Source organism: Schistosoma haematobium, chromosome 2 (assembly GCF_000699445.3).
Source record: "Schistosoma haematobium chromosome 2, whole genome shotgun sequence".
Taxonomy (NCBI): Eukaryota; Metazoa; Platyhelminthes; class Trematoda; order Strigeidida; family Schistosomatidae; genus Schistosoma; species Schistosoma haematobium.
Genome location: NC_067197.1, coordinates 43135778 through 43150182, shown reverse-complemented (window position 1 = coordinate 43150182; position 14405 = coordinate 43135778). Strand labels below are relative to the sequence as shown.

The 14405-nt window shown below is 39.3% G+C and overlaps 1 protein-coding gene across 4 annotated transcripts; it reads left to right on the top strand.

The window, feature by feature from the left end:
• Positions 1-6534: 6534 nt before the first annotated feature.
• Positions 6535-8137, top strand: CBX1_1 (Chromobox protein 1; the record flags this gene model as incomplete). Of its 4 annotated transcripts, none has more annotated exons than XM_051215284.1 (4): positions 6535-6815; positions 7176-7433; positions 7596-7705; positions 7797-8137. In XM_051215284.1, exons 1-4 carry the CDS (start codon positions 6630-6632, stop codon positions 7975-7977), a joined length of 735 nt encoding a protein of 244 aa, XP_051068487.1. In that variant the 5' UTR covers positions 6535-6629. The 4 variants fall into 4 exon arrangements, with proteins under 4 accessions (XP_051068487.1, XP_051068489.1, XP_051068488.1 ...); XM_051215286.1 differs by having other exon boundaries at positions 7755-8136; XM_051215285.1 differs by having other exon boundaries at positions 7593-7705; positions 7755-8136.
• Positions 8138-14405: the final 6268 nt, after the last annotated feature.

Below are 14405 nucleotides of genomic sequence, written 5' to 3'. Positions count from 1 at the left end.
TTTCTCAGTTTACCACCTCACCTTATCGCTTTTATGGTGGAATGTTTTAATCTGATTTTAATTTTTCTGCAAGTTGGGTGGCTGCCATATGACTTACTAAGGTTAGAACAGCTGCTATAAACGGGCTGGATTGACCTATCATATAATGCCATATTAATGCTAATTGTTTGTTGGGGGTGTCCTTTTTTATTGAGAAAAGTATCCAACTCATTCCTCAAAGATCGATTATTTGATAATTACTCAGAACAAGGTTTGCATGAAACGCCTAGCTGACTGGTTTTGAACGGCCAGTTCTTAAATAACAAAATTAAATCTCTAGTTTGTCAGGGACATACTTTCCCTTCAACGTATTTTGAGCGCACTAACTTTCACTAAATAACCCTTTCGGTTGTATAGACTGGTGATGTTACCAGCTTAAATATTTTATGCGGTTTATATCTACAGTCCTCATAAATAGAATCGCATCTAACGTAAGACATGTATTTTGAATTTACCTGTGAGGAGGGATGAGTCTCTAACGTTTAACTGTAGGCTACACATAATCCAAACTGTACCGGCTTGAACTAAACAGTCAGAAAATTTGAAAAGAATAAATTAGGTTAGGAATTATAGGTCAGTCTAAGATATTAATAACATTCACATAGTCACTAATTATTCGGCTGCCGTAAAATTGTAGTTATGCATACATATGTATTCAGTTTCTGCATTCGTCTGATACTAGTGGTAGATCAACAGTTTCCTCTGGTTCTTTTCTGTGTAAATCAACAAATGGATCATCGCGATGATAATTTGGTCCGTGGAATGCTTATTACTTCCTTTCTGGCTGGTTTCTATGAGGTCGGGCTATTTTTACACACCGATTAGAACAATTGTAAAAAGGCGGGGGAAAAGCTTTACACCAAAATTAGTTTATGTAAAGAACATCAAGAGCATTTGTAAATTGACGTGTGACTATAGTTTGCCAAACTTTTCTGAGAACATGCTAAATATAAAAACGGTACAGATAATTAATCACTCAAAACTGTGACATTTGATTCTTCATTTTTTCCAATATTCCTGTGAAGCTTCTATTCATTGTTGATTGCATAAAAGTTTTCGGAATTTTGGGCTTCTAGAGGTTTCAGAGGGGAATATCTCATGACCCTTCAACAGTTGCTATATTTCAAGAACATATTTAAGTTTATAATAAGATTTTTGGAACCGTTCGGAACAGTGTGGCGAACGAACAACCAAGATCACGTCAATCAATCTTAAGCAAGCTAAAGAATGAAGTGACACAAACAGCCATATATCATCTACAAAATGGATAGCTCCAGCTGAGGAAAAGAATATCGAATAAAGAAAACCTCATCTTCATCTTCATTTGCGTGTATGCCAACTCGTTGTCAAATGCCACGATGTATCTTCGCTTATATCAATGCACGTGGACAGTTATGAACACAGGTCTGACTGGGAAAAGATTGTGATATTGGTTAGAGAGAATATTGATTGTGCAGCAAAGTCTTCAAGACTTTATCACTCAAGTTAATTGGTAATCAATAAATAAATTGAAATAGATCAAATTTTTCAGCCAATTAAGAATGATCAAGAAGAATCGTAAGGACAAAAATCAGATCGACATGAATTGCAACCGAAACAAGAGTGCAAACAGTGATAGGACAACGATCAACACCAATCAGTCTAGATAAAGACTGACAGAACGGCCTGTAATAAATGTGTGTGCGAAGTCAAGTAGCTCCCATGTATCAGTTGTCCAGGAGGTTGATGAAATCCTCACAAATAAACCACACAGATGAAGGAATCGAACTCCACTAAAATAATCTTTATGAACTGCATGTCTTTTATACTGCACTCACCGCTAGCCGGAAGGGCGTCAGTAAATGCCATCGATATACTTATTTGGTATTTCGGACCCTAAATAAGTTTCAAATGTTCTTTATAATGTACAGACTACTGAAAACTTCCCCACCTTAAATAATCCATGAGAAACCTATGTTTCAGTTTCGGTTTCAGTTTGGGAAGGACAGGAGGCTTGATGGCCTATGTTATTCCTGGCAACGGTGGTCTCTCAGTTGATCCAACTTTCTTTTGAAAGAGTCGACGGATGGAGCCTCAACCACGTGCTGAGGTAGTGAATTCCACTCGTTGATGATTCGATGGGAAAGTCGATAGTCAGCTGACAAGTAATTTGTTCTCGGCTTGTGAACTTTTTTGGAGTGTCCTCGTAAATTCTCTGTTTTGGAAGACAAGAAAAATGAGGGCATGTTAGGTGCAAATTTATCACTAAGCAATTTGTAGACTGTAATCAAGTCGCCTCTAGTTCTGCGATATGACAACGGGAAAAGGTTCAGCTTGGCCAGTCGAGATTCATACGGAAGCTTCGCTATTCCGGGAATCAGCTTAGTCGCCGTTCTCTGAACCTTTTGCAGAAGCTCACTGTCCTTTTTAAGCACGGGCTAGCCGCTTGTGTGCAGTACTCAAGTTTAGGACGAACGAACACTGTATACAAAGTCAAAAACGTTTTAGTGTCAACATGACTATAAGCTCTACGTATTGACCATAAGGTTCTAAAACCTTTGGCGGCCATTGCACGGCAGTGTGCAGTAGTCTTTAAGTCTTGACTAACGATAACTCCTAAGTCATTATATGTCTGGACGACAGGTAGCTCAGTGTTATTCATCGTGTATGTATCTGTGCCTTGATGACCGATATGCATCACAACACACTTGGAAGTATTTATCGGCAACTGCCATGTTTGAGACCATTCAGATAACTTCTTCAGGTCATTTTGAAGTTCTAAGCTATCACCCTCACATCGTATCGTTCTCCATATGTTGACATCGTCAGCATATAGCAAGACCGATGATGATAGGAGACAAGGAAGGTCATTTGCATACAAGAGGAATAGCACTGGCCCCAAAACTGTACCCTGGGGCACTCCACTAAGCACAGTTTCCTAACTAGATAACTTTGAGTTCACCCTTACTCTTTGTTGACGCCCAAATAAGAAGTCTTTTATCCACATCAATAAATTGCCTCCAATCCCGACTTTTCTTAACTTATATAACAGCCGGTTGTGCGGAACTTTGTCAAAAGCTTTACTGAAATCAATGAAGGCGACGTCTACAGGTAGCTTTTGGTCCTTAAGAGCGCACCAGCTTTCACGAGCCACTAACAAGTTAGTGAAACAAGAATAACCTATTCTGAAGCCGTGCTGCTTCTCCGAGAGGATCCGGTTTTTATCGAGATACTTAAACAGCTCCTTCCGAATAATCTTTTCTAAGATTTTAACAACCACACTAGTTAGGCTAACGGGGCGGTAGTTCTCAGGTTTGTGTTTCGTGCCTGTTTTGAAGACAGGACTTACTATGGCGTTTTTCCAATCTTTCGGTAAACGACCCTGCGTAACGGATAGGTTAAAGCATGTACTTAAAGGGCTTGCAACGAAGTTAGATAATCCCTTCAGTAGCCTAGGATGTAATTCATCGGGCCCCGCGGATTTACCCATGTCAAGCTTATTTAGCAGACCAAAGACATCGCGTTCTTTAATGGTCACGCTATCCAGTGTATGTATGGGGGGATCTGTATACGCTGACGGGAAGGGCGCTTCTATGGTATATACGTTGCTAAAGTAGTTCGAGAACACTTGAGCCTTACCAAAGTCGTCCTTCACTAATGATGAAGCAGTACTGTCTCTCCATAGAGCAGGAATATTTCCTTTTCTCCTTGTCCTTTGGTTTATATAGGAATACAAGCGTTTAGGACATTTTATGGATTCCTTAACAAGTTTTCCTTCGTACAATTTTCTAGACTTATGGAGGGTCGAGGCACAAGTATTCCGAGCTTTTCGACACTGAGATTTTGACTCATCAGTCCCCAGTAACCTAAATCTATCCCACATTTTCCTTTTCTTACGGAGAAGGATACGGAACTCCCTACTGAACCATGGTGGTGAGTTTTTCGGCCCCTTTATTATAGTCCAAGGGATTTGAGATGTGATAACTTTTAAGTATGAATTTCGAAATGCGTCCCAGGCCGTTTCAATGGAGGACTCTGCGTCTATTGTCCAATCTATTACCGATGCTGAGTGCATGATGTCTGGTATGTTTGCTTTCCAGACGTTGGGTCTGGACTGGACTGACGCGTGCTCGTGACTGGCAGTTATATGGAAGTCGAAAATTAAAACTGCGTGGTCACTTTTACCTAGGGGTGGCATATTATGGAGGTTCGCAACATCATCCTCATAGTGAGTCAGTATAATATCTAATAAGGATGATTCAGTGTCCGGATCGTACCTTGTCGCTTCTTTCACATGTTGCACTAGAGCACATGTGATAACCCCATCAACTAGTTCCTGCTCGAAAGAATTCTCCGACGATTTAGTTCGCAGATTTTCCCAGTCTACCATAGGTGCATTGAAGTCCCCTAGGATTAGACATCGACCACTTCGGGACCAAGTATTGAGACTGCTTAACAGGATCTCATTTGCCTCACAGTTTGAACTGCGATAGACCAAACCAATCAGCAGCACTTGTCCCTTGCATTTTAAGCGAAGACTAACTAATTCACACGTCCCACTCTCATGGGATACACTATCGATAATGGCAAATGGGATAGCATTCCTAATGAATAGAGCTACTCCCCCTCCTTTACGCTTTTGTGTTCTGTCGGCCCTTACTAACTTAAAACCCTCGAAATCAAGTTCTATACTATCTATAGCCTGTGTCAGCCAGGTTTCTGTTACTGCAATTATATCTGGCTTTGTAGATTCAATCTGTACACCTAGTTCCGATCGCTTATTAAGTAAGCTTCGTGCGTTGGTGTAACAGATCCAAAGCCTCTTTAAGTGCCTTCGTGCTTCACCCAGAGTGGCTTCGGCATCATTCTCTGTCGAAGTCTTACAACCCGAAAATTTACAATTTTCAGGTCCTTTTCGCCAGCGTCTAGCCTAAGTTGTAGTTCTTTCTCGGCTTCCCGTCTTTTAACACGGTCTGCCATTGGTAGGTCCTTTCGGATAAAGACTCCTGAACCCTTTAATTTGTGTCCATTCTGTAAAACTAGGTCACGTTCGTTCAAAAAGCTGAATACTACTTTAAGGAGTCTGGGATGATTTGGTTTCGAGACCGCTAGACTCCCTAGTCTCTACACCTTTAGCAAGGTGACCCCGGTCATATTTTGAGGCACGAGTTGATTAAGCAGCTGCCTAATCAGTACAATGTCATGCTCAAAACGAGCTTTAGGTTCAGAGCTCTCGCTCTCCTTGATTCTATGAAAAATAGCTGATCTGTCGCTATGATCAGCTTTCCATTTTTTAACTACTTTTACGGGGGCAGGGTTCCCTTCTATATCCCTACTTTTCTTCCTTACAACCTGTACCCAGTCGTCAACGGTGCTGGTAAAAGCAATAACAGTTGCGTCAAACCTAGTGTTGGATTTTGGGGGGTTGTCGACGACCTGAGAGGTCAGGTTATGTTTACCGCTTGAAACCGATCGAGCCTTGCGATTGCGGCTTCTAGGTGTTTCCTGTTGGATCCCATTTAGGAGACGGGGAACAGAAGACCCTACTTTTCTTGAGCGTTTGTTTAAGGCAGGCCCCTTTGGAGACTGCTTTTCCTTCTTTGATGGGCGTGAGTCGTCTATCATCGAACTAACCTTAGTTTCGTTCACGTTGATTTGCGTGTCGACAGACCGAGTGCTGTTTGACGCGTTCTGACTATGCTTGCTAAAACACTTCTTTGCAGCATCAACCAGTGGGATGGCCTCGGTTAACAAGCTGTTTGCTTTCGAGCAGCACTGTTGACAAAGCCATACACAACCCTTCTTACTGAACCGTTTGAAAGCAGCAGGCGTTAAGTTCGTGCAAACTTTGTGGTACCAGCCTTTGCACTCGTCGCACTGCATGCCGCTTTCAACAGGATAACGACAACCCGGACGTTGGCAACTGCTTTTTTTTACACTGTTTGGTCATTTAGAAGGAATTCTTTTTAAGATGCGATGATACTCAGAAACAAAGAAAATAATCAATGACCAAAAAAGTGAAGAGCTGTAGATTGCTAAGACCAAAAGTACCAACAGATACAGTTGAAAAAGAGGTACTCAAGAATACCAACGACAAAACTAATTGAGAGAACAGTAAAAACGATACTCTAGTCGAATGCTTTAATTGAAATAAATTCAATTAAAGTGAAAACAGTAGTCTTGATACGTAGTAAACGATCAAAACAAAGAAATTTACTCAGCGAGGAAAAATACCACTGTCCTTTTTAAATAGCGCTATGTAGCTAACAAATACACATTGCTTGAGAGAAAGAGAACTTATGAAGTATGTTCTATAGCATTCATAGAGAGAAATGCTGTGGAAACGAAGCAGCACGAATGAATGTGTAATTTTAAGTATATAACTTATATATTAAGTAAGTGGACGTTTTCACTCGTAATCTTAAGCTTGCAGTGGAATTATTTCATTTAGACTGTTGCAGAAGTAGTTGCTAATAAACCAGCATTCGGCTCAGTTGATTCATAAGCAACTTGTGGAAAACATTGACATTTGCATTTGTTTAGTGCAGCCAGCCGCGGGCGCTTGAGATTCAATTGTATTTGCGCTCGGATTCTAAAGCTCTATAGTTGTTATGCCATCGAAGAACAGCCGGGAGTCTGAAGAAAGTGCAGGTGAAGATGAATTTCAGGTGGAAAAAATCCTGAAGGTTCGTATAAGAAATGGACGAAAAGAGTACTTCCTCAAATGGAAGGGTTACTCAGAGGAGGACAATACATGGGAGCCAGAAGAAAACTTGGATTGCCCTGACTTAATCAAGGTAAATTTTCAAAATATGTAAATAAAATTGACGATAAGTATCTATTTCAATCTTAAACAGTGTATTCTGGCTACGTTTTCATTTAGGTGTGATGACCTAATTCTTTTGATCTTCATAACCCGAGTTCCCAATTTTGGGGAAGCCACTGTAGTAAAGTTTGGGGAAATGGCACCAAAACATCGAAATTTCCGAATATTTCCCTAGCTTTCCCCTTTAACCTTGGTGAAGGGGATTTCCCCTTAATTCCACTGAAGAAAAATATACTCTTCCTACTTATATAAAATTACGACACAATTAGGTTTGTGGTTTGAAATTTATGGCCCCTCAAAGACGTAACTCTTGGATTTATTAACTTTACAGGAATTCGAAGAAAGACGGGCTCGTGAAAGAACCTCACTTACTAGCCCTGCCAGGACTTCGAGTGCTGACTCTAAACTAAAAAACAGAACTAAAGGATCGTCACTCAGTTCAGATAGCGCTAAGGACATTAGTGAAGAAGTACCCGAACCAGCAAAGAAAAAGCGAACATCCAGCATACCCGCGAGTGTAGAAGAGTCAGCTAGCGAAGTGCCAAATGTTCCAGATGAACCAAAGGAACCTACAAACGAAGACCAGAAGGTAATTTTTCAAAGTATTCACATATTGGGTTGATTATGTGCACTTGTTTTTCGTACGATTGTTCTAATGAATAGTTTCATTTCACTAATGCTGTAAATATAGTTTGTGATTATTAAATTGTTAGCGGTCTCAAGATGGTCGTTTTGTGTTCTCTTCTAGCAGAAAGTTGTCAAGGCGACTGGGAAGACGCGCGGATTTGCTCGGGGGTTGAAAGCTGAAAGGATTATTGGAGCTACAGACTCAAGTGGTGAACTAATGTTTTTGATGAAATGGTAGGTCCCTGACTTTGTGATCCTGGCACGTATTTTTTACTTTGAGTAGTGACTCGATGCGTCACACGTGTTGTCTTCCCGTGTTTTTTAGGAAAGATTCTGATGAGGCTGACTTGGTACCTGCTCGTGAAGCAAACATCAAATGTCCACAAATCGTAATCCGTTTTTACGAAGAAAGACTAACCTGGCACACACCCGAAAATCGACCTTCTGGGACTCCGCGTTCTGGATCCACCACTCCAAGCGCTGCAACTGCAGCGGCACGCACTTGACTTTCAAAATCGTTTTGCATTTAGCCAGTGACATGGTTTTAACTCCTTTTTCACCACGCATTTCTGTAAAGATGTCATTTTGCTTATGTATTATACCAGATGTACGTTTTCTTACTATCTACTCGTTTCTTATTGATTGATTACAAATCTACATTGTTTTGATCTCGGTTTTCGATTCAAAGTCCGCTAAACGGGTCACACGTCGTAACTTAATATTTGTCTAACAATTCCTAAGGTCAGGCGTAGTATAGGCTATGAAAGTAAGTCATATGATGCATCATGCCCTAACTCCTATCACGTGGAAGTAGAACTGTTTGTCGTCCAGACAAATTTGGGAGGATTCTGTGGTTTTATATCATACAGATGGGGTACTACCCGAAGTTATCCGTTGATGGCAAACGAATAGTCATTGATGTACCGGTCTGAAATCTACCTCGGATATAGTGAGGCCGTAGCGGCGTTATTTTGCATAGCTCAGTCTGATGCACTGCACTAGGAATCTGTTCACTCTTTATATGATGCGTCAGGCCGTTTATTAAAGTTGACCAAAGCTCTCCGTCACTACCATCCTCTCTATATCTCCGGTTAGGTCCTTGGATGGAGAGTTCTAACTCGACCTCCCCGTGTCATCTCAATAACGAACGATTAGGTAGAAAGGTGTAAGTGCCTTGAAGACGGTTGAGATCGGACTTTCTTCAAGTTACCTGCTTGGTTCAGTCGAAGTATCGCTGGTAGTGGTGCTCCCCTCCGTAGATACCCAGAGTAGAGCAGGTTAAATGAGGGCTTGAAATAACGACAGAGCTATCAGTATTTCTGGATCTCCGAAGTAGTTTTTTTCTGTAAGCGGCTACTATCTCTTGCTGATAGTTTGTCGATATTCAAGACGCCATCAATGCTCGACACGGTCTGACAACACGATTGGGTCCTGATTACTGCCGAAAGTCTCCAACAATTGTGGCATATTCACTTTTTATAACAAGCAAGTATATGGGTACTTAGGTTAAATATTCCCACGAACCGCATTGGTGATTTTCAAGAAACCAAGCTTAGGTTCTGGAGTGCAGTTTAGAATCTGCAGAATAATGGGTGGAGGGCGGCCTCCGATTGATTCTTGTTCAAAATTCGAGGAAAGCAAATCCAGTTTTTGTTTTTGCTTCGAAATGATTCGGCAACGCGTTTGTAAGCATATTCGCTCGACTACTAGTTGCACTTCGAATCTTATCTAGAATTGTTCAGTGTGTGCTCTCATGAATGCATCTTTCAGCACATAATGAGCCTATTTAGTTGTCATTTGAGTTGTGCATTTCATATTTGCATGACCACTCTAAGCAACAATGCAAGCATGTTCGGCATGCGATTCTCCCCCTCGAAATGCAAAATCTTGCTTCAGGATTGGGTTGCATCGACACCCGAACTAATGATAGGGAGTGAAGTAGTTGAGCGTGTCGACCGCTTCACTTATCTTGGAAGTCTCATCAGCCCTTGTGGTCTGGTGTGTGACGAAATCTCAGCATGTATACAGAAGGCTCGACTGGCTTTCACCGACTTGCGTCATTTATGGCGTAGGCGAGATATCCGTCTATCAACCAAAGGACGTGTTTACTGTGCAGCAGTTCGTTCCGTCCTACTTTATGGCAGTGAAACATGACCGGTAAGAGTAGAGGATATTCGTAGGTTACTATTATTTGATCATAGGTGTGGTGTCTTCGAAACATTGCTCGTATATCCTGGGACCACCGGATAAGTAACTCAGGTGTTAAGAAACTGGTACTAGGTAAGGATAACAAATCAATTAATGAAGTAGTGAAACTTCATCAGTTGTGATGGCTGAGACACGTGTTACGTATGCCCAACGACCGACTGCATCGACATGCGATGTTCAGTGGTATAGGAGTAGGTTGGAAAAAAGATAGGGGCGGCCAGACTAAAACATGGCATAAGTCCATGAAGTCACTGACAAGTGAACTGAGTCATGTTGGTAGGTGTAGACTACCTGGTTGGGGACCGCGAGATGATAGCAACCGACGGTTAGAGACCTTAACTAACATGGCTCAAAATCGTTTGCAATGGCTCAGGTGCATCCACTCTTTGTGTTCTCTCAAATTTTAATCTCCTGATTTCTCCTTGTCTCTTTTTTCTCTTTCCAAATTTATTTCACTGGATTATACTATTTAAATAACATCTCCAAACCCTAATCTTTCAGATTACTGCTTATACTCTTACTACCTCTACCACCACGAGATTTGAATCGACAACTGCATCTCTGTGCTAAAGTGGTATGGCAACTCGAACTGATGTACGTACGTACGAAGTTCTACGTTGTTACTGACTGACTGATTTACATGAAAACCGGGAATAACACTCGGTAACTAATGCAATCTTGCCAACTATGTGATTTGAGATCTGTTCGCCATCAATCTCATTTTCGAATTCATATGAAATAAAGAAACATTTTTAAACAATGACACGTAATTTGGTTTATAATAGAAAATTCACTTGGTGATTGTATTGGACTCTCAAAGGTCAAATCACCTCCCACTTGACATAATACAACTTTCATGGATCTTTTTGAACCGATATGCATCTATTATGTAATCTACAAGAAGATTCCAACCTTATGATCAATTTTTGGACGGAATACCCAAGGCCAGAAGTATAGGGAACAAAATAAATAATAATTACAAACCTAGAGCTATAAGGTATCCAAATCTAAATGAATAAGCCTGGAGTTGTCGGAAAGTACATCACCCTTATTCTGCATACTCTTGAATACTCAAATGAATTATTAGTGGATATACTATGTTTTTTTTGTCTGGGAACGCAGTAATGATAAGCCTTATTCCTCAATTGAATGATATCCAGTCTCTCCTGTCTGGTTTACTCTACTTCGGTTTGGGTATCCCGGCCCTTACATAAACTGAGTGATTTGTGTGGCGTATATCTATTTGATGCCACCCTGTACCAATGTTTATGTGTTTAAATAGATAAATAGAATTTGAAATAGCCCAACGAAATACTCGTAATCCCAACAAGTTTAGGACCTCGACAGAACATAAGCAAGAACTCCAGCTTAAAGCGCCCATTATGAAATCCCTTTGTATTATCATAATAGGTTTTAACAAAACATAAAATATCTAATTTTATAATCGGTGCATCAGTTTTTCACCACATTTGCCTTTCTGGTTTACCTAACTTGTTTTTACACTGGCTTCAGGTGGATCAACGTCAATAATTCATAAAAAGTAACTTGGGAAGATTCGTTTTAGAAATTAAGTTGAATTCTAATGCAATTTAGTAAGATTATTACCTTTAAATGAGTGAATAAGAATATAATTACTAGGAGTACTATAGATTAGCATATAGAGAAGTATCAAATGAGAATATCAATAGATAATGACAAAGAGTTTGATTCTACCTCTCAAAAATAAGAGAACCATTCATTATAAACGACATTTCAGAGAAGAAAAACCACTAAAAATCTAATAATATTGATTAAACAAAGCATCTATATAGGTCTAGAAATTGATAAATAAGTAGATACTTGCGACTGTACCTTGATAACAGTGCATGAGCTACGAAAATGAATTAGTATAGCTCAAACTACTGATTGTTCGCAAGTAGTATAGCGCAAAACAAGCAAGACAAAAATGAGCAAAATGAATGTAATGTAACCATAGCTATCAATGCCAAGGTTGAAATTGATAGTTTCAAATAAATTGAGCATTCAGTAGAAAATTAATAATCTGGGTAGTGAAATCATGTCAGGAATTTCGCTACTGTATTCTTACCTCTGTTTCTGTTTAACTAAATCATCTGTTTGAATAATGGACATGTATATCCATTCATTGTTTGGTAATCATAAGCAGTTTGACTTGATAATTTCAAATAAACTGAACAGCTAAATGAAGCTAAAACAACAGTTGTGGAAGTTAGGCATTCTCGTGAGAGACCGGAGGTCCTGGGTTGGAGTTCCGAGTGTGGGATCGTAGATGTGCACTGCTGAGGATTCCTATACTAGGACGAAACGGCCATGCAGTGCTTCCAGGTTTCTGATGGTGGTCTAGTTTAGACCGACTCACGAGATCTATTGAAATTATAGAATAATAATACCAATCCATTAAATTTCATGATTTCTTATCAGCTGCTTTCGACCACTGATTTGCATCAAAGTGTCACATTGAGTTATGATAGAAAATGAGGCAACTAACTTTGATGACGAAATGGTTTAGACTAACAAATATTGTCAATTATACCCGGAAATGAAAATATGTACTCTGTTCGTGCAATGTATGCACTTTGGCAAGTACATATAAATTGGTAAATGCAGCTAGAGACAATGAGAAGAGGACTTGTCGATATTTGTTCGTTTCGCATAACGTCACTTAATTCATACTTCATCCGGTGCTTATGAATCAGAATCCCATCTTCGGATTATCTCACACCAGGTCACTCACAGATATATATAGTAATTAGATTCACTTGTATCTTCCCATTGTTTAAAACTGCAATTGATTAGTCTCTTATTGGTATATGTGCATCCTGTACGGATTACATCGACATTAACTTAAGTCACAAGCATTTTAAGCAAAAGATGGATAGTAGCTAGTAGTGTGATCCAGGATGTGAGTTTCGTCCTATTTGTGACTCGTCAGCTGGATGTACCTGGATCCCAGAGTTGATGATAATCTTTGTTACTTTAATTCCTTCCATCATCACTTTCGTTTATCATACTTCAATGCTACACTTTAATATATATGGTCGTAAGCAGCTTTACGCCGAGTAATCAAGACAGACATGAGAAGAATGAACAAAAATTGAATAGAACTAGAAAAGAAGGCACAGGACAGAGTGCATTGGAGAATGCTGGTCGGCGACCTATGCTCCATTAGGAACGTAAGCAGCTGATAAGAAACCATGACACAATTTCGTGGATTGGTTGAAGTTAGGAATTAAATAAGTCAAATATAAGAATGGATTTTTGAATATGTATATTTCATGCACTTATTGATTTAAACAGGGAAATGAAACAAAGAGGGAAGAGTAAAGCAGATTAGAGAAGACAAGTGAGCTAACTCGGTTTAATCAAGGGTAAATCGATATTTATAATCAAACATGAATAAGCTCTCCAGCTTATATGATAAGTAAGTTAGGAAACGAACACACATACGTTTATAAAAACAGTCTAAGTTGAGAAGCGAATAATAAACAAGGTCAAAGACGTGACTCAAGAAGAATAAATAGAGATTGGCCTGTTCGGAACTTAGAATAAGTTATATGGGCTTAGCATAGCAACCGACACTACAAGCTAGTACATACAATTTATGAGTTATTCTCTAAGTTTATATTATCATACTGAACATTGCACTAATATTACCCTATTTCAAAATGTTCACGTTATGTTAATTGATCTTGAAAATTAACCATTCAGAAATGAATATTGTGGTTGTGTGCTACTGATATTGACAGATATAAGTAGTATGTATCATCAGTCGAAAGTGAAATAACTGGCAGCAGAAGGTTAAGAAGGTCGAAAGAAAGACAACGAGAACAGAAAATGATTGGCAAGGAATCGAAAGAACAATGAAGTCTGAGACGATTTATTGACATTTTGCAAATGATGTATTTACTATTTGGTTCTCAGATTTTACGAAGATGTTCTGTAATGTTGTATTCAAATACATTCGATTGTAAAGGATGAACATCTATCATTCTCTATTACCAAACACATAATTAAAACGGGTTATAAGATTGATCTTGGCTTTTGTGGTGTTGTACAAAAGTGTAAAAGAGTGTATACTAAGGTTTATTGAAGCTATGGCCATACGAAAATTCAAATCGCTCTATGTGTATTCAAAAACAGTTTGTTCTCACCCATAAACCTACCCTGGTAATATTAGCTTATTATCCAGAATGATGAGTTTTCAAATGGTTTTCATATTAAATTCACTTGGTAAAGTTGACTTGAATCTTCCCATTGATGCATAAAACTGTAAATGATCAATCTCATATTGGCAAATGTGCATCCTGTACGGAATGCCTCAGTATTACTTTGATTCACGAGCATTGTAAAGATGAATAGTGATTAGCAGTGGAATCCAGGACACGCGTTTCGTCCTAATTACACCTAATGACGTCATAAATCGACTGAACTTAGACATTAACACCGTTAGATACCGACTCAGTGATCTAGAGGTTAAGAGTTCGCGAGCGAAACCGAAGGTCCTGGGTTCGAGTCCCGTGTGTGAGATTGTCTCACACGAATGTAAATCGAAAAAATGAACGTTGAAAAAGAAACTATTTATATTATTCACAAATAATAAACATATACACACATAGTTCCCATTAACAGTAAGTGAGATTGATAATATTGTTTTGTCATCCTGTCTGAAGATTGTATGATACTGGTTTAGAAGACTCTCTGTCGATAC